Raw genomic sequence first — 27,960 nt, 5'->3', positions numbered from 1 at the left:
TATTCAACTTTGACCAACAGGGGCGTTGAGAGACCTGGTCATTCGGGGCTTCAGCCCCGAATCTTTCTGGACTGACATAAATAAAACATGTATAATAATAAGAAGAAGAAGAAGAAGAAGAAGAAGAAGAAGAAGAAGAAGAAGAAGAAGAAGAAGAAGAAGAAGAAGAAGAAGAAGAAGAAGAAGAAGAAGAAGAAAAAGAAGAGCTCCGTGGACCACACTTTGAGCGGTGATAGACTACCGCTGCTGTCATCATGCAACTTTGTAACCAGCTCAGACCGCAGGATTCTGACATGCCCAAATATGCACTCCTACAATGCCCGGCCCCAACTCACCTCACGCCCGCTGACTGTCTTCACCACCGGCAGCCCTAAACGGCTACGAACGGCACCCACCACCCCAACCGTGAGTGCAGCTCGACGTGAAGCGTCCGGCTCCTTCCCAGAACACCCACCATGTACTCTGAACCTCTATTTCTCTCCTCTCGCTCCCAAACGCCGTAATCACCTGCAATCAGCAACAGCGTGTTCCCAATCAGTGCCGGGGTGAAGCCACTAACCCACCCGCTATCTTCGATCCCTCCCCGCTCCACAACCACATAAACATAACAAACAATCATTAAACTCCCCCATCCATCAGGTAGATTCGCCCCGAGTTGAAGTCACGTTTTATAGTCCCAAACATCGTCAATCATAATTCACACATGTGATGGAAAACGGTTATAATGTTAATTCGCTCGGAATTTATGGTGATGGGCAAAGTTCTATCGCTACAAGAAAAGGTTTAATGCGATAGGCTACTGGCCCTTGCACGAGAGCTCCAACACCTGGTTATCATGGCTCTGTTGATTAGCCGATGGCTTTGAGTCTCGTGCAGGATGTTCTCCCTTTCCTACGTTCCAAGCACAAACTATGTGTTATATTCCTCAGAAAACTTGATTGGAAAATCATCTGGCGAGTCAAAAGACAATACCGTTTTATTTCGCTATAATCGTCCTGTTGATTAAAAGCCAACAAGGCGCACCTTACTTCGCTACAAAACAAAGCTAATTCGCTTTAGAATCTGATGGATAAGGGCTATAGCTAAAAGAAACTCGCCTAACACACATCAGAAATGTCCAGCCTGACACTACATAAAATACCTAGTAGAGACAAGGATATGAATATACACAGCGCTGTCTATGCACACTGCAAAGACATAGATAGTATAGCCTACTACTAAATTAAAGGCATAATATCAGTTTCTTAATTGTGTAGCAGCTGGTCATGAAGTGTGTTAAATTTTCATTTTAACACCCCCTTTTTTAATTTTTTTTTCCCAGGGGAGAAACCCTCGGACCCCCGTTAAAAATTATTTTCATGTCTGGGCTACAGCCCCGAATGTTTGCTCAAGCTACAGACGCCCCTGTTGACCAACATTATATGATATAGCCCAACGTTATTTGGGTTAGTATCGCTGCTTTCATGCGAAGCATCCCAACACTAGAAGTTAATCGATCTAATTCATTTCTAATGTCACAACATGTGGAGGCGGAGCCCCTTTGTCGGGACGTTTTGGTACTTTCAGTTTCAGTGACAACTACGACTCTCACCAAAGTAGCGTTTTAAGCCGATAACGCTCCACTTAAAATGCGTTTGTCTTTCAGCTAACGCTTTATGAAATGTTGCATTGATTAACAAAAAAGGGCATCCGGGATATCTCCTCGTTTTGTCGTTTAACTGAGGAAAATGTGCCCGCGCCACGGACGCCTGTTCGCCGGGTGGTTGTGTGTTGTTGTCGTGGCTGCTGTGGCCTCCAACTCCGGTGAGTTTCAAGTTGTATTTGCACCTTAAACGGCTTGTTTATCGTGTCTTGCATGAGTTTATATCTGTCGAAGCTCCGTCGCGGTATCACAGTTTTTCCATGTGTAGCCCCACCCAGTGCAAACAAGCCTGGGGATACTTTAGGTGGCCAGTATGGAGGGTGACACTGACACAGCACGGTGATAAGACAGGAGGGGAACATGGGAAATATGAGACCGGCTAGGACGAAAACTACCCGCAAATTCCCAAAAACATAGGGATATTTGTCTGATTACATTGACGAGTTGAACCTCCCCTCTGTGACAGACTAGAACTGTGTGCATTTGTTACAGGAAATGGATTACTGTGGTAACAGATTTTTTTTTTCTAAGGTTGCAGGCTTTGTGTATTGTGTAGGTATGTTTTTATTTTGTAATTTAAGTTTTGGTATTATTGTTGTTGTTATTATTACTTTTATAATTTATTTGTTCATGTTATGTTTCTGTTTAGTTTGTGTTAAATGGTGTACTGTATATGGTTGGGTGGTGGTGGGTGGGGGGTCTGGTTTGTTCTTTGTTGTTTTTAAAACCAATGTGTGGTATCATTCCTAATGTCAGCCGCTTAAATTGCCTTACTTGTTGGGCTCTGGACATACACCACATGAAAAGATCCTAAACCTTTGTATTTATCTTTTTAAAACCAATAAAGAAATCTGTGAAAAAAATAAATAATAATAAAATAAAAGCATTGCAGCAGGGAGTGGAAGAAGCATTAAAATAACATAAAAAAAATATAAAGAGAAACAAATAAAATAATTTAAATGAATTTAAAAACAAGCGTGCAGATTTCATGCATAGACACATGAGAACAGAAATGTCTTTAACCTGGATTTAAAAATGTCTCCATTTGGTGAAAGTTTAATCTCCACTGGCAGTTTGTTCCACTTGTTTGCAGCATAACAGCTAAATGCTGCTTCTCCATGTTTAGTCTGGACTCTGGACTGGACCAGCTGACCTGAGTCCTTGGACCTAAGAGCTCTGCTGGGTTTATATTCTCTGAACAGATCACAGATGTAAACCATCAGCAGGCTTTTAAAATCTATTCTGTGACTGACTGGAAGCCAGAGTAAAGATTTTAAAACTGCTGTGATGTGTTCAGATCTCTTAGTCCGGGTTAAAACTCCAGCAGCAGCGTTCTGGATGAGCTGCAGATGTTTAATGCTCTTTTTGGGAAGTCCAGTTAAAGCAGGGGTCTCCAACGCGTCGCTCGCGAGCTACCAGTAGCTCGCCGCCCCTTTCCAAGTAGCTCGCCAAAGGGCCAATGAATCATACATTAATTTGAAAACTTGATTGGTCTCTCGGCAAATCTACTTAAATTTGTGTCCAATCAAAATTCACAGTGTCCCGCCCCTTCCAACACTCCCAATAGTTATTTGCCAGTCAGTGGTGATGTGAGAAGGTAGCCTAGAAATCTAGACGCCCTTAGCGACCGCAAATTGAATTTGCTCCCGGGCTGGTGTAGTCACTTGTGGTCGTTTTGCCAGGCTGAAAATCGAAACTTAATCGGGCTAATCAAATCGTGAGGAGCGGGGTCGGAGGCCGGGCTACCTAGTGACGACAGAGGTGCTACGTTTCAGTGAGAGGTAAACAATGGCCAGCGAACAGTCTTTCGAGTTGGCTGACCGATGTAACTGAGAAAATGAACCACCTGAACCTACAGTTACAAGGCAAAGGTAAAAATATATGTGACATGATCAGTGCTGTCAAGGCGTTCAGTGCAAAACTGTCATTGTACATTCAGCAAGTGAAAAGCAGAAGATTTCAGCACTTCCCCTCTATCTCAAAGATGCTGGACAGTCACACAGGTGCAGCCAGCGTTTTAAATGTGTCCAAGTATTGTGACCTCTTATCAAAGCTTGGACAGGAGTTTGCTGACAGATTCAGTGACTTTGAGAAACTTGAGCCCTGTGTGACATTTATGGCCAACCCTTTCATGAATGTGGACATAAGTGAGATTTCAGGACAGATGGCTGAACTTTTCTGTGTTGATCCTGTGGAAATGGAGGTTATAAACCTTCAAAACAATGTGCAGTTAAAGTCTCAGCAGCATTCACAGCATTTCTGGAGCTTGGTAGAGCCAGATAATTATGAAAATCTTCACCAAGCAGCCCTGAAAATGTCTGCTTTGTTTGTGTCTACATACCTCTGTGAGTCAGCTTTTTCTGACATGAATGAATGTCCTGAAATCAAAGCTCAGAACGAGACTGACTGATGAACATTTAAATGACTCCATAAGAGTGAACTTAAGTGGATACACTCCAGCATACACCTCTCTTGTTGACTCCTTGCAGTGTCAGTCATCTCACTGGCTAAAAAGGCTGAACTTCTGAACACATTCACACACACACACACACACACACACACACACACCTTCACTGCTCAATATTGAACTGAACTCAATGGTTTTTATTGTGAATGCAATTTTTGCTTTCTGGCACACCTACCGCAAAAACAAATAGACCCCTCTTAGGGCTGGGCGGTATGACCAAAAATACATATCACTGTATTTTTTCACGGTTTCACGGTATATCACGGTATTTTTTTTTCATGCATAATTAGGTGTTCACAGCATTTTCTACAGATTGAGAACAGAATTAAAAATTAAAAAAAAATTCTTCAAAATAATTCCTTTGTTAATAATTGGTCACACAGAACTTTATTGTATTAATATTCACATCTTCATTGTAAACAAATTAATAACATAGCTAATTACACTGGTGGGACTGTTCAGCTGTTTCAGACTGATACCTCCGGTTCAGGCTGCTCCTCATCCTCAACACGCACGTCTCTTTTTCAATCGCGGAAAATATTTTTCAATACTCATCTGGATTGAAGCAGCAAACATTCAGTGTAAGAGTTTAAAAAACCTACTTTATTTGATTCACAGCTGCTAGTGTTTAGACCTCGACAACCCAACTACATTTTTTTTTTTTACGGCAAACTTGCGACTAGTTAACTTTATAAAGAAGGCGTAATCGCTTGTTTGCTATGGGTCGGGACGGGACGGGACAACATTGTATTAAAAATATAAAATATTTTTATAGGACTTTTTAATGTGTGATTTTATAAAGTTGCACGTGATGCCAACCTTTTGGGAATTTCACCAGCTGTCTTCTTTCGGTTGAGCTAAGCTAGCAAGCTTCCAGGGATGATTTCGCTGATGGAGACACACGCGGTGTGCACGGAGGGGAGGGGCTGTGTGTGCTTGTGTGTGTGTGTGTGTGTGTGAGTAGGCTATGTGAGAGAGACGCGTGACTGACAGAGAGACGGAGGAAGAGCAGGGAAAGGAAATGCAGCTTAACGAATATGAGTATTTTTTTAAATAGCGTTAAAAATAGACAGTAAACATGCGTATTTAGAAGCGCAACACTGAAAAGGGTCCCGTCTCAAACAATGTCGCGCGACGCAGCGTTCTCCCCCGTTGTGTAATCAAATACACCGGTATGGCGGTATATTAAAAATTCATATCATAATGAAATTATAAAACCGGTATTCGGTGTGAACCGGTATACCGCCCAGCACTAACCCCTCTCACGCTCCCAGGTACATTTGATTACTCTTACCTTCTCGGTCGACATAGCTTGCACCTTCTGACTCCTCGCCGGTTCGTCAACAAACGTGAAAGTGAAAGGGTGTTGTATTTACGACAGTGTAACCGTACATTACCTCCAAGCCTGTAGGGGGAGCTCCATAGTGGGCTTTTTGAGAAGTTACATTGTATCGCTTTAAAAGAGCATTACCGTAATCTTAGAACGAGTAGACATGTATACTTCTCCTTCACCCGCCAAACACGGCCTTTTGCTTTTTTCCACGGCTGCCATTGTTTTACCTACCTGCTTGGATACATTCGAGCTCTTGTTTGAGTAAAACTCTTGCCATAATTGCTTGAAATGTCTGTTCTGTTAGTCCAGAGAATAGCTGACTTGTTGCTAAAATGAAACGATATAACCTGACTACAGTCCCGTCAGTTAAAGGCTAATGTGAAGGATGCTTGCCTCGGATGAGCCTCTGCTCCTTTTTTTTTTGTCCCTGCAGAGGATACAATCTACAAGGAGGTGGGTAGTGAAGTTGCCCTCAGTCCAAATGCTGACTCAGTGACTGCCACCACCAAGAGCATCTTATGGAAAGAAGGGGTGCACCTCGCCATCAACTGGGAGGATGGGAACACTATTGCATATCGTCAATTTAAAGGTCTTTGACTTGTTAGAGACCAGTGAAGCTTTCCTGTTCACATTTTTAGTTCACTGTTTGCAACTTTACTTAAAAAGCTGGTGCCGACCATGTTTTCTATTTTTATTTTCTTTCTTTAAAGAGCGCGGTGAGCTGAACACCTCAACTGGAGTGATGACAATCAGAGGACTGATCCGAAATGACAGCGGCGTGTACACACCAGAGATCGACGGTAAACCGGGCACTCCGGTCCGCCTCATGGTTATCTGTAAGTCTGACTGAGCCCGCCATGCAGGGTGAGATTTTCACACTTCTGAATGAGCCGCCGTAGGACAGTGGTGATTTTTAAATTATTTTTTTTTCTTTCAATCTCTTTCTTCAATAACAACAGCTGCCGTCCCCGTACCTACGATTAAAAGATCCTGCGAAGAGGAGACGAGCAGATGTGAACTGACGTGTGACGGAGACACGACAGAAGCCGGACCAGTCACCTACAAATGGAAGTTGGACAATAAAGACGTGGCAGATGGGAAGCAGTACACCATTAAGGTATCGTTCACATTGTGTGTGTTTTGTTTTTTTTTCCTTTTGTTTGTGGCTGTGCTTTTCTCAAAATCTTATGTCTTGTGTATGCGGCTGAGGATTCAGCTGAGATATTCGCTAAAGAATGCCAGCAGGCGAGGGAGAGGCTCGATCTTTTGAAGCAGTACTGACTGTAGTTCTGCCTGTATTTTGGCGGTACACAGTACTCTGAACGCCACTGTGAGGTTGATGGCTCTTCACTAAATTGATAAGCGATGTTTACCTCCAGTAAATGCAGACAGACACGTACAGTTGTGTAACATCCACGCTGAGAGTTCCTAAACGTTAGCCCACAGAGTATAGATGTGAATCTCTAAGGAAGTGGCTCCTCCAACATTGGCAGTGGTGCAGTTTTTCCCAGTTCTTTACAAAATTTGTTTCAATGCAAATCTCTCTGTTAGCTTCACTGGCACCTTTAGTGAAGGTGCCAAACGTCTGGAGGGGTTTACAGCAGCTCCTAGTCACGTGCTGTCTATGCGGAGATTGTTCTTTATGCTTTATTTGTTCTGTACATCACATAGAAGAGCGAACCGCACAGCGGAAATGAGAGGGCAGTTTGGGGAAAATATGACACGTTGAGCAAATGATTAAGTGGTAGAATAACCAAAATTGTTGGCATATAATAGGTTTTCTTTCTGTCCATTCGATGAAGGAATGCAGTTGTTCTCAGATGCTGGAACGTTGGCAGCGTCGCTCAAGAGGAAGCAATCACTGATCAATAAATGAAATGGCTTTTGTGAAAAAATAAAAATAAAATTGTTCTCTTGTGTCAAAGCGCTCTCAGGAGGACATTTCAAGCATAAAAGAGTTCAGCTGTGAGCTGGCGAATCATGTCAGTAAGAGGAGCAGCGTACACATCTCCAATCCCTTCGTCACAGGTGCGTGAACACCACGGACATTTTCCAACGCTTCTATCTCTACATGGATTTATTAAATTGGTTATGAGCCCATTTGAGCGTCATTAGTTTTGGGCCAAAAGGGACTTAGCTGGGACTCACGGTCCTGCTGGAACAAATTGCTGGAGAAGTAGTGCCCAGGAGGAAGATGCCCAACAAGTCTGATACCACATGTAGAAAAAAACATCCGTTGATGCGAATGTAAATTGTATAAAGCTCCTTAGCCAAAGTTTCCAGATATATACAGGGTATCTGCGGGGTCTTAAAATGTCTTTAATACAATTTTGAAAGGTCTTAAAAATGTATTGACGGGACTTTTATTTAAAACAAATGTATAAACTGCAGTCTCGCTTTTAAATGTTTCGACTTTTGAGGACGCTATAACAGAACTAAAGTACCTGTGCAGCCCGGTCAGAATTTATCGAGCACAACCTGCTATATAGGATGCTGTTCGTGGTTGCTCGCAGCGCCGTGACTGAGGAAAGCTTTGTTTAAGATGGGTAAATGCAAATTTGACAATTTGTGGCTTCAGAACGAACCATTTACCTCGTGGTTGAAGCCGGTTGATGGAAATATTTCTGAAGCACACTGCACCTTGTGCAAGAAAAGTTTGAAACTTGGCACATTGGGCATCAAGGTGTTGGAGTTGCCATGCCAAATCGGAAAAGCATAAAGCAGTCTTAAAATTCCAGCAGCAAACGCTTTCCATCAGCCAGTATTATTCCACATCGGGATCTGGAGCATGGAGGTCCAGCGCGACCCAGTCTGCTACAACTCCAGTTGACCTCCGGACTAAAAGCGGAGGTGCTCTGGACTCTTCACACGGTCATATACTGGCAATGAGAACATTGATGAGCTGTTCCAGCCCATGTTCCCGGATTATGAGATAGTGAAACCTTTTTGCCAGTATGGATGCGAAATGGGTCTTAAATTGTATTAATTATGCTCTTTAAAAAGTCTTAAATTTGACTATTTGAAACCTGCAGGGACCCTGGATATGCAGAGACTTTTTTTTAAGAAACTCTCACTGTAATATTTGTACACGTTGTCCTTTCCGTGTCTCTACTTTTCCTCCTTTGGGTTCATCAGCAGAAAGCACTAAAGTCCAACCGTTTCTCGTTTTCCAGAACCCGAAAGGAATCTGAGTATTTCCACGGGAGTCACAGTCTTCATCTGTCTGCTGCTCCCTGTGCTGCTGCTGGTTCTGTTTCACAAATACAAAACAAGTGATGGCGCCGTTTTTTCTTATCCACACATTTAAAACCACGTTCGTGCGTAATTAATCTGCATTGGAGTTTTCATTTAAAGTCTGAGGTTGTAATCGCTGTTTTTTTTTTTCTTCTTCTTTTAGGGGTGTGGTTCTTTGAAAAATGTAAGTAGTCCAACTATTTTAGTGTGTGAAAACCAAAGCAATTAAGAGGGTAAATAGCAGCCAGGTGGTGCTAATTAAATACACTTGATAATTGATCATCAGCATCTTTATAAAAGGAGCGTTAGTGTGTGTGTTTGTTAACACTATGCTGAGGAGGAGATGCATAAATCATCTTAGAGAAGCAATCGTTGCTGCCCATCAAGCAGGAAAAGGGTTTCTGAACAATGTGGAGTCCATTATTTTACAAAGATAAAATGTATTCACATGCAGCAGCTAATGCAGCACAACAAAGATCCAAAACACAGATGCAATGCTCCAGCTAAAGTCCAATGCTCAACCTGTTAACATGCTGTGGTGGGACCTTAACAGAGCTGCGCATACATGAATGCAGCAAACCTCAATGAATTCAAGCAATTTTTGGAAAGAATAGCGGGCAAAGATTCCTCCGCAGTGATGTCAGAAACTGATCCCATGAATAAATTAATGATCATCAACTAATTGCTGTTAAGGTGGTTCTACAAGCTATCATGAGGCGGTCTTAGTTTTTACACATCAATAAATTCTCTGCTGTGATTCTCTCCCCGCAGCATCCATGCCGTGGGAAGCAGGTAACTTTCATAGCTGATACCACTGCTTTTTATGCCTTTTTATGTCAATCTCATATTGTTTACACACAGATGCACTGTTTATCTGCTGTTCTTTCTGTGCTGTATTTTCTGTTAACGTTGCATTTTTTTTTGTTTCTTTAGACTTCTGGAGGAGGAACGAGAGGCCGCGTAAGTTTCAGCCACAGTGAACGTTCTGTTTCTTTTTCCTGTTTTTTTCAGTATTAAAAAAACCCAACAAAAAACCAATTCACTGTCATGTGACTTTATGTTAAACCAGAGGGAGATGGTATCGAATCCAATGGCACAACTCCGAGACAGATTGAACAACCAGATGGTAAGATATTGAGGGGGGGAGGGGGGGTCACCTGCTTCTCTTTGAATATGTGTAACTAATTTTCTTCTTTACTTTTCCATTTTGCAGAGGAAACGCCAATGAAGTAGACGAGCAAACGTTACCCGGTCGGGACCACCTGAAACTGGACCATCTGCAAGATTCAGACTGAAACTGAAATGTTTTAGGAAGTCCAGAAGTGCACAAGTGTTTTTTTAAATCGCACGAAAGCACACGATTGGCAAAGAAAATGAGGGAATTTCTATATCTTTAGGCACTTTGGGGGGGAGAAAAAAAAAATGGGGGAAAAAAATCCCAAAAAAATGTATTCAAGTCTCAGCCTCGCTCATCTGTTTCCCAACATATCGCGTTGGATGTTTTCAATACTCGTTTACGCAGCTTTTCCCTGCTGAGACCAATTATACTACAAAGGGAAAAAATAAAAGAAACAGGAGCCCAGGATTCAATGGAAGCTGGCTCGCAGGGATGAGCTGCCAGACCTTCTTGAGCTTTGATTCGAGATTTTCCAACGAGTCCGAGGACTTTTAAACAATTCCAGGAAGCCAAAGCGAAGTGCTACTTCCTGTGACTGACTCCATACCTGACACCGGCTGGCACCTCAGACTCTATAAACCGCTGGCTGCGGATGATTAGCGATCCAAGGCGGGTCCCGCGCGGTGTCAGCGGAACTGATCTGGCAACAGGGGAAGAAAAGGGAGGCTATTGTGTGGTTGGAGCTGCCAGCTCAACCAACAATCAAAGCTTTGTACAGGACCGCATGCCTCCTCCACTACGTACGTACGTGTGTGTGTGTGTGTGTGTGTGTTTGTGGCAAACTTGCAAAATATTGGGGACTTTAGAGCTTGAGAAAGTCAATCATGGTGGGTTTTTATTTTTATTTTGTCATGCATGTCTCTTGCCTGCAAGCCCATTAATCTCTTACATGGCTTTTTCTTTTCAGCTTTTCTTGATTGTGACGTTTGAAAATGTCTGCGTGCTCGCAGCCTTTCTGTGCACGTGTGCACGTGCTGTAGTCGTGCCTCTGAAGCTGATAGCTTTGTCCCCCCCCCCCTTTTTACTTTTAAAGTAAGTCACTGACAACCTTTTTTAACAAGACTGCTTAATTGAAAGCATTAGTCATAAAGATACTGCCTTATCTTTTTAATTAGTAAACGCTCCACAAACTAATGTGACTTGTTTTTAGTCAAAAGGGACTGAGACATTTGTACCGTGTTGCCTTCGTATTTATTGTGCTTTGATGGTTATAAGAGCTACAGTGTACTTAATAAAAGCAAAAAAAGTGGCAACTCTGCAACTTTTTCCCAGTGTTTCTTCTTTCCAGCGGTGAAATGACGGGACATAAAGCATTTTGTTGTGTTGCAGCTGATGAGGATGATGATGATGAATACGTTTGAAGCGCTAGTTGAGCCACTTGAGGGCAGCAAACCCTCGCAATCCAGCGTAACCGATAGCAGGCTCGAGTGGTTTTTCAGGTTTGATCACACGTGGGCTGCTGCACGTCAGAAACGTCCTCTTCGTTGGAGTGCGTCTTTGTAGGCGAGAAGCCGTATCTTCAAAGTTGTAAAACGGCAGCTGAGAGCACAGCTAAAGAAGCTTTAAATGCTTCGATTCTCCCTTGAATCAATGGAAGTTAAGGGTTCGGTTTTTCATTTAAAACGCTTTCAGGTGAGCTGACTCAGCAGCCTGTGGGGAATTTGACACCTTAAACTTTCCATTTTTAATGGGGTTCTTCAGAAGATGTCTTCCTGTCTCATTTCTGCAAAATAACATGGTGAATCTTGTATGAACATGCATCATGCACTCACTAACTTGTTAAGCCTGTTCCACAGTTAACCGCCTCACAGAGACTCCTATGTGACTTCTCATTACGTCTATAGACCCTAACCCATACACACACAAAAAAAAAAAACCTTGGGTCTCATGCGCTGTGTCAAGGTGAAACAACCACTTTTAACTCTCCGGGAATGCAGCACATCATGTGTCCAGCTGCACAAACAGTTCAGATAAAAGGCCTCCTGCAGACAAACGCTGAAGAAGAAACACAATCATCATAAACTCTTCAAGTTTTCATGCTGAGAGCAGCAGCTACAGCTAACTAAACAGGAGACGAGGCTCCATCTACAAACCTAGTTCTTTTTTTTAAGTATCTATCTTTTTGCTTACTTCCCGAGTGAAGGATTTACAATTTTTTTTTTTTTTCAAAAATGAAGTGAGAATGACTTTTTAATCCATCAAATGGATTGTGTGTTTAATTGTGAATAATAATAATAAAAAAAAGGAATTACATTTGATTTCCTTTTATACAGCATTCAGACATTTTTCACAGTCATTTCTGGGGAATTATTTCAATCAAAATAAAACAAAAACAGAAAACACTGCTTGTGCATTCTGAAAAGAAGTGAAAGTCCCACTCAAAACTGAGTTACGGTGATCGGCCGAAACTACTGATGCATCTGGAGTGCAAATGACTTCCACATCATCGCCATAGTTCGAGTAACACTGCAAGTCCTATGTTCTCTACAGGACACAAGCCTGTTAATGTTAATAAAAAAAGCAGCTGTCTTTTTTGCAGCCCAGCAGACTCCAAGCCTGTTAATTGAGGTACTAAGATTGAATACTTGGTAAGAAAAATCTAAGCATAAAAATGTAGACATTATTTCTCCTGCAAAACAATCTAAAACTTATTCCATTATATCAAATTACAAGTGTCTTCGTTGTGCTGCTTCTAAAATACAAAGAATTATACCAAAGATAAAAACTGAATTGAATTACAAAGTGCACTGCATTCAAAACTGCAGTTAACATTCACATATCGTTCATCTATATACCGAAATGTATATAAAAAGCGATCATCTCCATTTATAACTGAGGCGCAATCATACTATTGATCTTTTTTTCTTTTAAATGGTGTTGACGTGCAGTAATTGTAACATTCGGAACAATAGGAGTGTAAAAAAAAAAAAGAAATTAAATAAGCGCAATTTCTGTCAAACCTAATGGCGAATTCCTTTTCCGAAGCCCGGTCATGACATTAAAAAGGTCCCGCTCTGGTTTAAATGTTTCTTTCTTTTCTTCCCCCCCGAGCTTCACTGGGCTCAGAGCTGTATACGGTAGAATGTGCTCTTTTCTCGTCCGACGTCGCACGCACCAATAAGAGCTCTCTGCGTGCGCCAGACACGGGCTGTACAGATGAGGCACTTCTATGATTAAGGCTCAAAAATAACTCTGAACGTCTCCACACATCATCAGAGGGTTTAAAACGACTGAGAATGAAGATCTCGTTGGCAAATAACACGGGCTTGACTTATCGGGAGACGTTGGCGACGCGTCCCTCGCCGTTAAGCTTTGGCGCCGTTGCCGTTAGACAAAGGTTCTGCCTCCGGGTTCGCAGCCACGGGGCTGAGCTCTGTGGCCTGGCTGCTGGCCGCTCCTCCTTCCCTGCGCTGGTTTCTGTAGTGGCGGATGATGACCACAGCGGCACAGATTAGGTAGACTACAGTCAGGAGGGAGAAGTAAAGGAAGTACACCAGGAACTGGAAGGCAAAGAATTGATACAGTTAAACACCGACAGGGATTATGATCAGATACTGAAGGTGTGGCAGCTACCGCAGCAGGCGACACAAATCTTTTATCCCCCCCAGCACCTTTAGTGAACAAACATGCCACATGATTCCACCCAAAGAGCTTAAAAAAACAAACAAAAAAAAACAAAAACAAAAAAAAAAAACAGTTCAGTTCAGCTTCAATCTCTTTGAGGGCCTCCCTCCTTTAAAGCAGTGCTTCTACTGCCTGGCCAAGTCCTGGGCTTGTTTTCAAGCTGAATTGTCTGCACTTCCTGGACATGTTGTGCTTGTAGCAGATTAAAGGAAAAAAAGAACATTGGACCCCAAGGGTTCAGAGCTGTCTAAAACTCTAAGGTATTTACATGAAACAGGACAGAAAAATGTCTCTGCTATGCCCCACTTTTACCCGAGAGAGCTTATATCCAAAAGCCTTTCAACTGTATTCAAGATCAAGGAAAAGGTAAATAAAAACCAAACGGTTGCATGAAATATCACCTGAGAATGCACGTCTAAAGCCAGGCCCCTTTTGTCCGAGATTATCAGGCTGATTGTGCTTTTCAAAATTGTCCCCAAGAAGGTGTTGATACCAAACACCAGGGCGCACAGCTCCTTGTTGAGCGACGAAGCGATCTGGAAACTGTGGAGAGAAGACAACATCGGCATCAGGGTTCAGCAGCTTGGATTAGCCAGATGCATCCGCAGGGAGTCAGAATCCAACTCGAGTCAGGGAGTCGAAGCCTTCTTAGTCACCGTTGTTGATTCGAAAAAGGGAATGGAAAAATGTCAGATTGTGCAACTCATTTTCTCAACTGCATTTCATTTCGAAGAGTCTCATGACTTCGCATTGGCAGCCTGTAAAATAACATTGCATTTATGTTGCAGATAAGCAGGTTATCAGCAACGACGAGCTCATAACAATCTTAGCTGGGGGCTGCAAACTGAAAAAACACACGCCGCTGCCTTTTCCCTGAAGCATCCACTTCTCTAAGCCGGGTATAAACATTTCGACTCCGAGTAAACTTTTAGATGAGCGCTACAGTTATTCTCTCTGCACAACTTCAAAGAACAATTATGATAACACATCAGGCAGGGTCATAAAAATGTCTCGCTTTGTCATGACCAAGCCATTATGTCATCTTTTTCAGTTGCACTGCTTGTACTGCTGTTATTCTACCACAAATAAATCTAATTCACTCAACCGACTGAAAACCTAGATCTTTTCCTGCTGCTATCCCACGATAATTCATATCAAGCTCCTGCACACCGTTTTATTTCAAATCTTTGTCTTTTTCTCTTTAAAAATGGGGGTATGGGTAGGTTTCATGTTGAGGCACTCACGTGGCGACGGGCACCAGGAACTGGTAGAAGCCTCTGAAAAGGACGTAGGAGATGTAGCAGACCCAAATGTTGTCTGTGGTGCCCATGACGAGCAGCAGACCCGCCTGCAGCGCTGTTATAACGCCGATGGCCAGTTCGGACCACAAGTTCCAACGAATTTTCACATAGCCTGCCACGAAGGAAGTCACTGCACCTGTGAAGAAATAACCCGAACTGTGACTTATTAAAGCACGTGGCCTGGACAAAGATATGGTGTCAACAAGGTAGTGCCATCATAAACTTTTAATTTAAAATGCCCGCATTCTAATAATGTAAATATCCACTCATTCTTTGTTAGGTTTTTCTAAAAAGTTTGTACAAATCACTATAATTCGCCTACCACCAGATTCTGTTTAGTAATGGCACTTTTACTGCTGCCACATGGCGCCCAGGTTACTCAAACAATCTGGTACCTTTGTGCTTTACAGCTGTTTAAAGTGCAATCACTGATGTCATCTCTTCAGAACAGGTGACAGAGCTGTAAAACACCGCAGGCAGGCACTCTGATAAATCAGAGCTTAAAGTTTTACTGTGGGTCAGATCCTGAGCACTCAGGGTAAATAGCTGTACCTTAGCCTGAGCTGAGCGTCACCTGCAGTGTGGCGTTTATCCCAAAACAGAGTCGGGTGGGGGTGAAAAAAAAAAAAAGGCAACAAGAAAGCCACAGGTGGTGCTAACATACTTAACAAGGACAGTGCCCAAGGATTTGTTGCATTACAACACTGTGGCTGTGTTCGAAACCGCCTACTTCTCCTACTATTCCTACTAGTCGTACTTTTTAAAGTTCCCGGATGTACACTAGATGCATACTAGATTCACCGAAATGTTGAGTATTCATCATGAGGTTACTTGTCACACTCAAACTACCCAAGATGCAACGTAACGTGACGTTGCCCATCGCCATTTGAACGGTCAAATTCCGTTAACGGGACGAGAGCAGTCAAAACGGCATAACCGGAAGTGCGTTGCTCACTGCGGCTAGCTTTAGTAGCGCCGAATTCGTGGGAACAAACTTGTAAATAGTCGGTATTTTGTCAGATTTTCAACACCTTGGGGGTCTAAATGACTACTTTCTCGCCTGAAAATGTTTCAAATGTTGCTAAAGTTTACAGAGTTTAGAGCTTAAGCGAAATCAGCTTTTCAGGCCGGCTGTGTGTAAATGCTCTGCATGCTGTCTGATCGATGAGTATGCCGTTTTCAAGTATGTAGTATGTAGTATGTAGTAGGCGGTTTCGAACACAGCCAGAGACACATATTAGCAATATCATTTATGAACATTGACTTACCCCCCGCTGCGTCCACTGAGCCGAGTTCCAGCCGAGTTTTGGCGTTGACGAAGGTAGTCCGGCTAGTTGGCTGGGGTCGCAGAAACAAAGCGTCTTGCTCCTCAAAACAATATGCGTTCAAAAGAGTAATACATTTGCGTCACAAAATCGTTCCTCCAGAAAAAGTCAGACCTCACAATCACTTAGCGCTATTTTTGCTTCCCTTGATATCAATGCTTACAGCCACCTGCCGACAGCCGCACCTGTTACGATGTTTACTGCTCGGTCTGCACAGCCCGCAGTGATACGAAGGTAGAGAGAAATAGCGCCAAGCGATTGTGAGATCTGACTTTTTCTGGAGAACGATTTTGTGATGCAAATGTATTACTCTTTTGAACGCATATTGTTTTGAGAAGCAAGACGCTTTATTTTTTAAACCCCAGCCAACTAGCCGGACTACCTTCATCAACGCCAAAACGAGGCTGGAACTCGGCTCACAGGACGCAGCGGGGGGTAAGAAAATGTTCATAAATGATGTTGCTAATATGGGATGTCATACAGCTTCATGTCAAAAGAGGCGAACTATCCCTTTAAACCTGACACTTTGTTATTTCTTTGTTGTTCTCCTTCGGAGTAGTTCATATGATTTGCATCTAAATTTGGTGAGATTGGCAGCATGAAGAACAACATTCTGGACAGTGAAACTGACACCCAGCTGAGCATAAACACGCTGTTATTCTGCATACAAAACTAGAATTTATATCTACAGAAATGCCTCACTCAGCAATGTCGACGCTGCCTCCACTCCCCCGTTGTAAATGTTCTTGTTCACTGTTGTGGGGTAGACTTTGTTCCACAGGATGTGGACATAGAATAGCACCAGGTAATAGCCTGTGGAGTTGAACACCCACCACAAGGACCAGAGCCTCAAGTTAGGCCTCTTTACCACATTTTTGACCTCCAGCAGCATCTGCACCAAGACAGAATCCTTCCAGCCTGAAGCAGAGGATGGCCCTTCCTCTTTGGGGTTCATTTTGTCCAGTTCTGATTTGGCAGCCACTGCTGCCGTTTCTTTTTGCTCCTGATTCTTCGTCCGATTAAAAAACATGGAGCGTTTTGGCCAGGGCAGGCACAGCGCGAGCAGCAATCCAAAGCTGACGAAGCCCAGAGAGATAGCGTTGAGGGTGTAGAAGGTGACGTTGCCGACAGACATGCAAAACTGGCCCAGCACGGAGCTGGTGAAGACCCCAAAGAGGACTGCGGAGCGCGAGTAGCCTGCCACGCGCTGGTAGAGGACCGGGTTGACCAGGGAAAAGATGTAGGAGGAGTAGGCCACGCGGCAGGCCATGGTGATGCCGTAGAAGAACTCCATGAACTGCATCTGAAGAAGCGTCTCGCCCAGGAGCAGAATGATCCAGATGACCACCTGACTGATGCCCTGGAGGATTAGGACCGGCTTGTAACGCAGGAAGTCCGTTAGCAGAAAGGCCGGCACCAGCACCGCCATGTAGGAGTACGTCAGCACTGGAATGATCTCATTAGTCACCTGGAAATTAGAGAAATGGATTAAAGCTCTAATCTAACATCTTAGAACATGACTTTTCTCTGCTGGCAGGGAACTTGGCGTCAAATCTAGTTTGGTGGAAAATTCTATATTCAAGTTCACTAAAAAGAAGAAACGATATAGGCTACAACAGGCATGCCAACATCATTAATGAATAACACAAATGAAGACTATAGAGCTGAAAGTTGGCGACAAAAATACATAAACTAAGGGAAAAAGTTAACTTCCCGATACAGATACTCGTTTTGCTAACAAATCATTCGACACACAAGATAAATCATTTACTGCCATATGACCCAAAGAAAGCAAACCACCACGTTGGAGCGGCTGAACTTAAACATATGATAACATCTCATTGTTGACTGGCTCCATCACAACACCAGTTCAAGTGTGAAACCGGTTTCAAATTTGTTTTTCGATCTCTATCCCGTTTGATATGACAACACTGGAAACAGAATCCTCCACCAAAGCCAGAGTGGAGCCATTTTCCTGCGATTGTGGTAAATAAAAAGAGCCGCAAACAAAACAGTGACCCTGTCTCTGCAAACCACAGTCCACTTACACAAACCTATTACGCTGACACACTTTGGAGGAATGTGAACTTTGACCAGAGTAAGATGGAACACTAAACTCCCCACAGGGAACTCATTGATTCCTCTGTGCATTAAATGCTCAACTTGTTAAAGAGTTTTAGAGGTTAACTTTCTGTACTGTTTTACCTTAACTTTAACTCTGCACATTTGCTTAGTCTTGAATCAACATATTCCAAATGTGTCCTTTTAGAAATACAAAAAAAAAAAAAAGACACGTGAGGATGTCACTAACCTGCTCCCTGGTGAAGTTCTTCGTGGAGCTCAGAAGATATGGAGTAATGAATGGTTCCCCGGGCCTTATTGACCCCATAAACCCGTAAAAACACAAGAATATCACGGCCCACTTCCACTTTTTGTCCTCCCTGGGGTCCTTAGGGGGATCCTCAGAGGGGGACTGTGTATCCGGAGCAGAGACAGCCATCTCTGCATCCCCATCTTCATGTCTCTCAGAGTTTTCACAGGGAGGTACTTTCAGATCCATCTCTTTGCTCCCCACCGATCTGTTTCCACTCTCTGATGTGTCATGCTCCATTGCGGCAACTGGTACGTGGTCACTCTGTGAGGCAGAGTGCGACTCCTCTTGTGTCAGATCACCATGTGGCGGTTTGTTTGGACTCGAGAAACTTCCGACTTTCCACTTGGCATTAAAAAGGAAAAATGTAAAACGCCTCACTCACTCGATGCCTTCCTTTCCACTCTTCTCTTTCTCCTGAGTCAGCGAGGACTGAACAGGACCAAATGGACCATTTTTACAGAGTGATGAAAAAGGTAGTTTAAACGCTACATGCTCTCATAGACATGTAAAAGAAAATGTTGACCTTTGCTCCATTCCACCGTGTGACATTGTCTGACAGCAGGCTATCCAGCAGCTGAGTCCTGGGTCATTGTGAACCTGAAACGATCACAATGCGTCTGTTAGTCAGGCTATTCTGACGCTGTAAGTGTGGACACAGGGACAAAAACATGATGCGACTGCCGTGTTTGTCAATATGTATCGATATGGTAAAAAATTTGCCACAAGAAAATATAGAAATGAAAATCAGGCCAGCACATTTTCTATAGAAAACAAACAAACAAACAAACAAACAAACAGAAACAACATTTTCTTCAGCCTTTTGTGTCGAATTAAAGATGTGACACCAACTTCTGAACCCGATTGACTTTTGTTGTTTTGTCGGAATCTTTTATCTTTTCCATCTCATTTAACAGCTGCTTTCAAACATGTCCATCAGATTGTGTAGCACAAAATTCATAAGAAAGACTGGAGGGACAGACCTCTTTCACATAGTTTTCTCTTATTTCTACAATTTCCAAAAAGAAAGAAAAAAAACTGGTTCAAACAGAGTTTTAGCATCATTAGAAAGTATGATGTAAAAATAAGACAAAACAGCGAAATAGCTTAAAGCCGGTCGGTATTTAGGTCACAGAAGTTGCGAGGGCACTGAAAATAAGTTACACAAACCGGGCAGTAGTGTGTTAGCATGTTAGGGTCTCACACACAACCTCAGACACACACACGCGCACACACTGAGCCCCCGTTAGCTGCTAATGTGCTAAACCTGACGTTAGGTTGTTTATGTGTAACAACGACCCAGACCAGGTCTATCTTTTCAATGCAAATAGTATATTAAAATCACTAAGAAACAGCTAACAGTCTGCATGGCAGGCTAACGATGTACACAATAAAAAGAGTACTTTTGTATCTTTTGTTGACACAAATGATAAAACGGAGCTTAAATGAAGTCACTTAAAGTCTGTTACACGGCTCCTAGTTGGCTCAACAATAATAAAACATAGTCCATGTGTTAGTAATTTTAAAGAACATAAAGAAATTAGTACATTGCATACTGTACCTCGTGTGCTTCAAGACAGGCTGCAGTGCAAGACTCATGAACAGTAGTCTTCCAGTCGCATTGACTTCTGGGAGTTGAAGTCTTACGACAGATTACAAAACCTTCAATTAAATTTTAGATAATACCATTTTTTATCCTGACAGTGTGAAGTTTATCGGTTCCAATCTCGACTACAGTCTTTCTTTGTGGGGTTTTAATATTCTCCCTGTGTAAGTTTTAACCGAATGACGCAGCTTCATGCAGTCAAAAATGGGGCGTCTTTTATTAATTAGTGAAGCCAAATTCACCGTAGATTTGAGGGTGCACGTGCATGGTTGCCTGTCTTTCTAATTAACTGACAGACCCTGGGCAGATTAAAGCGCGTTGATAGAGATTTTTTTGACAGTTGTTTTTCACAGTAAGATATGTTAACCATAATGGCACGTGGAAAAAAATAGATTACCCAGTTCTTGTTTTTATTAAGTACGCCGTGTGTAAGTGTTATTCCTTGTGCCTTATCGTTCGCCCCCTGCTGGACAAACAATGTCATGTTTGTGATTGTACAGTGTTGGTAGTATTCTCTGGCACTGATATTAACACCACTACTACGATGACGATTACAAGGCCTCCTTTAATTATAATAACAATAATGATATGGCAATGTATCCATAAAAAAGTAATATGAACATAACATAATTAATTCAAAATGAGGGTTAAGCATTCAGGGATTACATATAAACCAACTAGATTATAAGATTATAGAAATTATGTTGCCCAACCATATTCAATCAAGATTATATTTGCAAAAATAATCATAAATCATATTGTTTACATTTACACAGTCAAAGATTAATTAACTACATTTTGATTGCATCAAAAACTTAACCCAGTACACCTCTGGATGTTTTTACCACTATGTTTTCTAAGGCTGGTGTGATTTGACCCATTGTAAATGCCATTTATGCATCTGGTTCTAAGTCAAAGTAAGTTTGTCCTCTTAAGGTGTTGTTAATAATATCTTGACCCACTGAAATGCGATTCTCAGACATAACATCTTTATTGAAAACACTGCAATATTTAAACTTTAGGGAATATAAATACATAAAAAAAAAAAGCTGTTCATTTACTAGGGGGTCTATACATCATGTACATAATCTTCTAAAACACTGATAAATGAGGAATAAGGAACATGGAGTTGGCATAATCAGAGGCTGGAAAGGTATCACCAAAGTGAGACCAATAGATGGCAGCAGTGTACCACTTAATCCATAAACAGAACATCTGTAAGTAAAATGAATTAAGAGGAAACACTGACAAAACAATGTTTGCTTATTTCCATTCTTTATAACACACTAGATGTGTTGCTGGTGCTAAAATGCCTCCCTGCTGTATGTTGAAAATAAGTCCACCAAGTGTTCAGAGAACAGCTCCAGTTCCCTCTGAGGTCTGAGATGTTGACCTGCTGAACTTTGACCCTGACATTCTCTCCCGTCTGAGTTTCCTCTGAAGAAGATGTGTCATTTTTCTCCTGAACTTCTCTCCCACAAATGCGTAGAGGAATGGGTTGATGCAGCTGTGGGTCAGAGCCAGGCCATTGGTTACGTCCAGAGCTAAGCTCACTGTCCTCCTCGCAGCGCAGTCAGGCGTTATCAGTTTGGCCCTGATCAGCGTGTCGACCACCATGGTTATATGGTAGGGCGTCCAGCACAGGAGAAATGCGATCACCACAACTATAATGACCCGCATGGCCCGGTGTTTCTGGAAACCACGAGTGCGCAGCAGTCTTCCGATGGTAATGCTGTAGCAGGCTATCATGACAGTCAGAGGGACCACAAAGCCAAAGATGTGGCGGAACCCTCGAGTGGCGACCCTCCAAACCAAGGCGCTACCGATGTCAAAGCTTTCAGTGCAAATCAGCATATCTGAATGTTTCAGCTTGATGGCATCATTAAAAAGTGCAGGTAGAGCGACAGCCCAACCGAGGGCCCAAACTGCTGCACAGAGGAGCCTGGTGCACATCTTTTGGCGAGTCCCGAGTTTCTCATTGGCGTGCACAATCACAAGATAACGGTCGATGCTAATGCAGGCCAGGAAGATGATGCTGGTGTAGAAGTTTGCATCGATGATGAGGTTGAGGAGCTTGCACATGAAGTCTCCAAAGATCCATCCCCGAACATGTGCTACTGCGAAGAACGGGAGCGTTAGAGCCATCAATCCATCCGCTATTGTAAGGTGAAACAAGTAGACATCTGATGGAGTCAAAGCCTGTCTGCTGGTGCTGATCACCCACCCCACCAGCAAATTTCCCGGGACCGCCAGTAAAGAGATGGCTATGAGGATGAAACACAGGGTCAGACCTGCTGTGGGTTCCAGCAGGTTTCTCTCACATGAAAGTGTCTCAGGATTCACAAAGAGTGTGACCGTGTCATTCTGGTCAAAGTAGTCCTCACCGAAGGTAAAAGTGATGGACATGGCTGTGGATGGAAAACAGACCGAGACTTATTGCAACATCACCGCAATGAAAAAGGCCGCACAACTTGGGCCAAATGACTGTTAAAAGAAGAAAGAACAACAGAAAGTGCTCATGAAAAAAAAGATAGCTTTTTTCTTATCATTTCATGTACTTTGTGCAGTTTTAAAGGGGCAACATTATGCTTTTTGAATTCTTCTGCTATGTGTTGTACCCAGTGGCTATTCTCCGGCTTTCTTTATGACATCATATTGTAACTAACTCATCTAGCTCGATGAACCAAACAGATGGCCAATCACAGCAGACTGGGCTTTGTCTTTCAGTAAAGGAGGTCTTAAAGACACTAGTTTAAACGGAGCATTTAAGTCAGAGAGGTGCGACAGCAATTTAAAGAAAGAGAAAAAAAAAGTTCAGTTAAATCCATTCTAGTAGTTCCACGAACTAAAATAAAAAATAGAACCTTTTAATCTACAACTATAACAACCGGAAACATCTGCTTAAATAACATCAGTCAGCATTAGCCATCATGACCCACTGAACTACATCACAGTTACAGCAAAGTGGATTGCTTTTATTTAAGTAAAGAGTCATTTCTCGCCTTTGATTTTCAATTAAATCACACCATTTTTGTCCGTTTTGTTCAAGCTATCATTGACTGTAATTTTCCACCCTGAAAAGGATAAACAGCTACAAACACTCACCTGCTGCAGTGGCTTGACCGAAACCTTCAGAGACAACAGGCACCCAAATGAGCCAATGCCAAAGGAGAACGTCTTTAAAGATGATACAGCATGGGTTTTTTTTTTTTTCTCACACAGATGACCCAATGACCCGCTTCCTTCCCCTGTACTGTAGGCTACAGTACGTCACTGCACATCATGTCTTTCCTCTCAAAATAATGAAAAACATTTTGCAAAACACAGTTGACAATGAAATGAATGATTGTCGGTTGCTAAATACAGACAAGCCAAATCCTATGAGCGACAGTTTGGTTAGAACTGTCTCCTAAAAAATGTCAAACAAATCCAGTTGATTTTGTTTGGCCCTCAGATATGCAAAGGCGGAGGACATTTTTCTTTGGTCATTGAGCAAGTTAGTCTAAGAGAATTTGAGACTAACATATCACATCTGCATTGAAATGAATTCATCCAGGACAAAGGAAAAAAGCAATTCACCGTCATCGCTTTGTTCAAAACTACTGATTTGAATTTCAGTCATTCGTTCATCTCTGACTGTCTTTACAAAGTGGCTCTGTTGCAGGAGCTCTTTGGGCAATCAGCCGTGTGCCCGTAAGTTGTTTCATAAATCCACCAGTTATGATGTCAACTGGGACATTTTCTGGAAGGGAAATGCTGAAATGTTCTTTCGCATTAAGGTTGCAAAAATCTTGTTTTATTCTGCTGTTTTTTTGTTTGTTTTTTTCCTCACACAGAATCAAAAACCAACCCGCGTGTACAGTATGTACAACGAGAGTTCAAAGTTGCAGTATTTCTGTTATTTCTGTTATGAGAATTCCTTGGCAGGGGGCGCGTCACATGTCGAGACAAACATCAGTGAGCATGAAGGGAAAAATGTAAACTACATGTCTGTAATGAAAGGGGACAGGCTGCCTCCCTGACAGAGCTTCTCCTCCTCCTCATTGTCTTGCGCTTTAAGCAAATGTATCGTCAGACACGAAAGCATCTTCTTACAACTTATCTTTCTGTACATCAGGCCGGTTTTGAGAGGTAACATGCACCATAATAATCATAATCAACTCACGGTGCCGTCCTTCTTTACCTGTACCTGTAATTTAATGCTCACGTTGCCATGAGCAACACGAAGGAGGACAGTCCCCCAACAAGAATGGCCAGTTTGTAGTTTCTGGTTAAGTTGGCAAACCCTGCTTGGCTCAACAGTGTGTGTCTGTGTGCAAAAGGGTTAAAACCTTCATAGATCGCTAGAAATGAAGAATGAAACGCGAACATATTTGCTTTGCTTTCTTGAATTTTGTCATTTTTTACGAACATGTTCCTGCAGGATTATTCAAGGAAAGAAAGCTGTATATTTCTCCTTTGCAAACACATTTAACTCCCAAACGGGTCTATGAAAACATCAGAAAATAGAGTCTGAAATAGGGGAATAGAGTAAATATTATTTCCAAAGCTGTATTCATCTATATATATATTCATTTTTTATTTTACAAAACATGCAAACAACAGTAGGTAATCTGACACACACATCGCCGCAGACACACTCTCCTTCTTTGGAAAAGCTTGATTGATGTCTGGATTCCTTCTCATGCAATTCCAGAGAAAACATTTGCCATGGAACTGGCAGATCCTTATCTTCATTCCTTGATGATGTTGTTGCACTGTGCACATAATCTCATATTTCTTACTTTGTTATTGTTGTTTTACTCTAAATTTTCTTCATACTTGCAGCATATCAGCATCCAGACTGTTTTATTTATTGCACTTTTGATGAGTTTCACTGTTGAAGAAGCGTACTCGCAATGTTTCTCACAAACATTCAGGAAAAGTATTTTTCTTATATTTCATACTCTGAAAGGATTTCATGGATAAGTTCGAATGTATGTGACCTGCAAAGGTACATTCCTCTTATATATAAAACAGTGAACATCACAATGAATCTTACGTTATAAAAAGGTTTTTTTATAACATTTTCATATTTCTACATTCACTTGACACAAACACAACTTTTATGTAAACTTCATGTACATTTTTTTTCTCAAGTCAACAAGGTCAGATTTTGGAAAGCTGGCACTTCTTAATTCATTCGAGTCTGATTCACAAAATCCACCGCCAGCTGAGCTCAAGCCATGCATTGTTTTGTCGACTTTTTTTTAAATCAGTGAAATGAATGATTTCACATTGTTTTTTAGAAGAAAAAAAAACACATGAAGAAAACAAGATTAATGGCATCAAAATGAAAATATTTCGCTTTTGCAGAAGAAGACTGCGATTTGATCCTCATTACATTTGACTAATCAAACATGAATGAAAGCAATGTATAATTCTGTGCCCAAAAAACACTAATCACACTATTTTGATTAAAAATATTGAGCTGACAGACATGTGACCTTGTTGAAATAAAGCCCAATCACAACTCCTGCCCTTGGTCCTGCCAACTGGTCCAGTTAGTGGTTATAGTTAGTGGTTATATATATATTCAAATAACAACTACACCTGAATTCGCAAAAGAAAAGAGGCACTTTGTGCACTGCAATGATCAAATAGTTTCTGTTGAGTGAGTCATTTGGAAAAGATGTATAAAAGGTCTGTATTTCGGTTGGTGCACCTACAGATACCGTGAGGACGCTTTAATTTCAGGCTGGAATTTTGTTTGTGGCACTAAAAGCTTTTTTACAAGCTAAGCAGGAACTGAGTGACATGTCCTCTAATCTAATGTACACATGGCAGCCATTTACAACAAAAGATAAAATCATGCAAAAAGAAAAAGTTGAATGCCATCGTCCAACACACTGGTTGACACTGTGTGTGTGCCTCAAAAAAGGAAAATCTCAGTAAGTGTGTGGGGATCTGGCGGAAGCAAACAGTAACATTTTTTTTTTTTTTTTTTAAACTTTTCTTAAACTAAAGTGGCTCCAGTGATAAATGTTTCGAACACAAACAGATAAAATTCCACTCATTTCTGTCACACTGCGAGTGTACTCTTACGATCAAGATCAGCATCTAGTCCCCTCAGCTGTTACACAACTTTGTTTTTTTGTACAGTTGATTTGTGCCATTTCCTTTTAAGCAATCGTTTCAACAAGCAGCAATTAGATCCAGATGCACCAGTTCTAATAACTGCCCAGTCGTGCTTTGGATTGTTGCTTAGCGATTGTTCCCTAACGAGGAAAACGTTTGATCTGAGATGCTCTGTGCTTGCGGTCCAAGGCAAAGAGAGAAGAAGCAAACAGACACGAACAGAGGAATGCTGAAAATACTGATGTCAAGATCAGCTTTTTTCCAAAGACATTTTTGGTGTTATCGTGACAAGAGAAAAGAATGTCTGCAATTTATTCCCTGGAAATCACAGGCAGATTCTTCTTAAAGGGACACTATGTAATAAATTAAGTCATTTATTAGCTCAAATCAACATATTCATTCATAAGTTAGTCCTCAATGGTGTAAAATGATCTCTGTCAAAAATCTCACTTATCCTCCTGAGTGAAGAATAAAGGCGGTAGCATGGTTGCCGCGTCTGTCACGGCGGTGTCGCACCGTGACGTCAAAATGACGTTTCAGGCATGGCGCTTCCCTTGAAAAGACGGCGCAGCGCGTTGTCGTGCACCAGTCGATTTTTGTTACTTGGCGGCGCCGAGCACAACGAACCGGATGGACCGATGTGAGACCAGGCTCAGTGAGGAGGTGCGTTTGTACAGGCAACTGTACGAAACTGCAGTGAAACAGCACAGGGAGCACGTAAACTCCCAAAACTGCTGCACAGAGATGGGCAGAACTTTGGGGAAAGAGGGAGAGTTCTGTAAGAATGTGTGGAAGAAGCTACGGGACAGATACGTGAAGGCAAAGAAGAGGGCAGAGACTCTGTTGATGCCGGGGGCTTCAAACCTTCACCTCTTTTAACTGAATTAAAAAATTAAAATGATCCGAAAACTGCAGCAGTATCATTAATTACAGTATTCCTGCTCTTGACAGCGGCATTGTTTTCTTCTCCACTTTCGTGGTTGTAGAGTAGAGGTAACCTTCACGTAGCAGCGCCACCTCTGTGACGGAGAAAATTGCAACTACTGGCGCGCAACGACTTGCGCCACTATATAGGGTCCTATGGCGGGCACGAATTCGTGACGTCATCAACACCGCTCGCGCGAGCGGACGCAGCAACCATGCTAGAGCCTTTACTTGTCTGTATCTACATAGAGCGGGTAAGCTCTATGGAGGCTGCCATGTTCTTCCGGTCTATGAAAAACGACGAAGTGCCGAGAGGGACATAAAGCACTTCGAATCGCGATTTCACCGCCAGGCCTGCAAGCGGAAATGAAGTCATTGTGACGTCATTTCCGTCAAATGGCTTATTACAGCCGCTAATGCTAAATAGATTTTATCTCGTAAATGATCCCACTAATAATGCATTGATTGTTTCCAAACTTCTGCCGTAGTACACATAGGCTCTTAACTCACAAAACGAGGCATTAGAAAGTTTGTAAGTTTACCGGGAGTTTATTTACCGCTGCTAATGCTAACGCTGCGTCGACGTCACTTCCGGTAACTCCCGGAACATTGTTTTCACACCAAAGGCAATGTCAACTTATGTTATCTGACATGTTATCTGTCATCTGTATTTATAGTGTTGTTGTATGTGTGTTATGTAATCCTTTGTACTGTGCGTCTTGATGTCTTTTTGTTTGTATGGACCTTGAGTCTGAAGCTATAGCTTCTTGAATCTTGACACATTCCGCTTGCCGTAGTTCAAGAAGTTGCAACGCACATTTGAAAACGTGAGGCGCTAG

At 42.2% G+C, this 27,960-nt stretch overlaps 3 protein-coding genes across 3 annotated transcripts; 1 reads left to right on the top strand and 2 right to left on the bottom strand.

Moving 5' to 3' along the window:
- The first annotated feature begins 1,540 nt into the window (after positions 1–1,540).
- On the top strand, positions 1,541–12,132 carry LOC142391746 (uncharacterized). Its single transcript, XM_075477782.1, has 11 exons — positions 1,541–1,803; positions 5,876–6,031; positions 6,153–6,278; positions 6,402–6,559; positions 7,368–7,470; positions 8,616–8,714; positions 8,840–8,860; positions 9,448–9,468; positions 9,610–9,636; positions 9,746–9,802; positions 9,890–12,132. Exons 1-11 carry the CDS (start codon positions 1,728–1,730, stop codon positions 9,907–9,909), a joined length of 864 nt encoding a protein of 287 aa, XP_075333897.1. The 5' UTR covers positions 1,541–1,727; the 3' UTR covers positions 9,910–12,132.
- On the bottom strand, positions 12,041–20,136 carry slc19a1 (solute carrier family 19 member 1). Its single transcript, XM_075477769.1, has 6 exons — positions 20,036–20,136; positions 18,415–19,074; positions 16,806–17,571; positions 14,722–14,914; positions 13,879–14,020; positions 12,041–13,353 (listed from the first exon to the last, which is right to left on the bottom strand). The coding sequence occupies exons 2-6, from the start codon at positions 18,712–18,714 to the stop codon at positions 13,159–13,161; spliced, it is 1,596 nt and encodes a 531-aa protein (XP_075333884.1). The 5' UTR covers positions 18,715–19,074; positions 20,036–20,136; the 3' UTR covers positions 12,041–13,158.
- A 539-nt stretch (positions 20,137–20,675) lies between these two features.
- LOC142391739 (C-X-C chemokine receptor type 1-like) lies at positions 20,676–23,308 on the bottom strand. The gene is made up of 2 exons (XM_075477776.1): positions 23,186–23,308; positions 20,676–22,488 (listed from the first exon to the last, which is right to left on the bottom strand). Exon 2 carries the CDS (start codon positions 22,484–22,486, stop codon positions 21,431–21,433), a length of 1,056 nt encoding a protein of 351 aa, XP_075333891.1. The 5' UTR covers positions 22,487–22,488; positions 23,186–23,308; the 3' UTR covers positions 20,676–21,430.
- Between the last annotated feature and the right edge of the window lie 4,652 nt (positions 23,309–27,960).

This window comes from Odontesthes bonariensis, chromosome 11 (assembly GCF_027942865.1).
Source record: "Odontesthes bonariensis isolate fOdoBon6 chromosome 11, fOdoBon6.hap1, whole genome shotgun sequence".
NCBI lineage: Eukaryota > Metazoa > Chordata > Actinopteri > Atheriniformes > Atherinopsidae > Odontesthes > Odontesthes bonariensis.
Note: the sequence above shows the minus strand (reverse complement) of the source record. Positions and strands in the feature narration are given on the sequence as shown.

Coding starts and splice junctions, on each gene's coding strand:
- LOC142391746 (XM_075477782.1), top strand. CDS start 1,728: ATGTGCCCGCGCCACGGACGCCTGTTCGCCGGGTGGTTGTGTGTTGTT. Junction 7,471..8,615: donor CTCCAATCCCTTCGTCACAG/GTGCGTGAACAC, acceptor CTCGTTTTCCAG/AACCCGAAAGGAATCTGAGT. Junction 9,469..9,609: donor ATCCATGCCGTGGGAAGCAG/GTAACTTTCATA, acceptor TTGTTTCTTTAG/ACTTCTGGAGGAGGAACGAG.
- LOC142391739 (XM_075477776.1), bottom strand. CDS start 22,486: ATGTCCATCACTTTTACCTTCGGTGAGGACTACTTTGACCAGAATGAC.
- slc19a1 (XM_075477769.1), bottom strand. CDS start 18,714: ATGGAGCATGACACATCAGAGAGTGGAAACAGATCGGTGGGGAGCAAA. Junction 14,915..16,805: donor GGCAGCGTCGACATTGCTGA/GTGAGGCATTTC, acceptor ATTTCTTCACAG/GTGCAGTGACTTCCTTCGTG. Junction 14,021..14,721: donor TTCCTGGTGCCCGTCGCCAC/GTGAGTGCCTCA, acceptor TTCTCTCCACAG/TTTCCAGATCGCTTCGTCGC.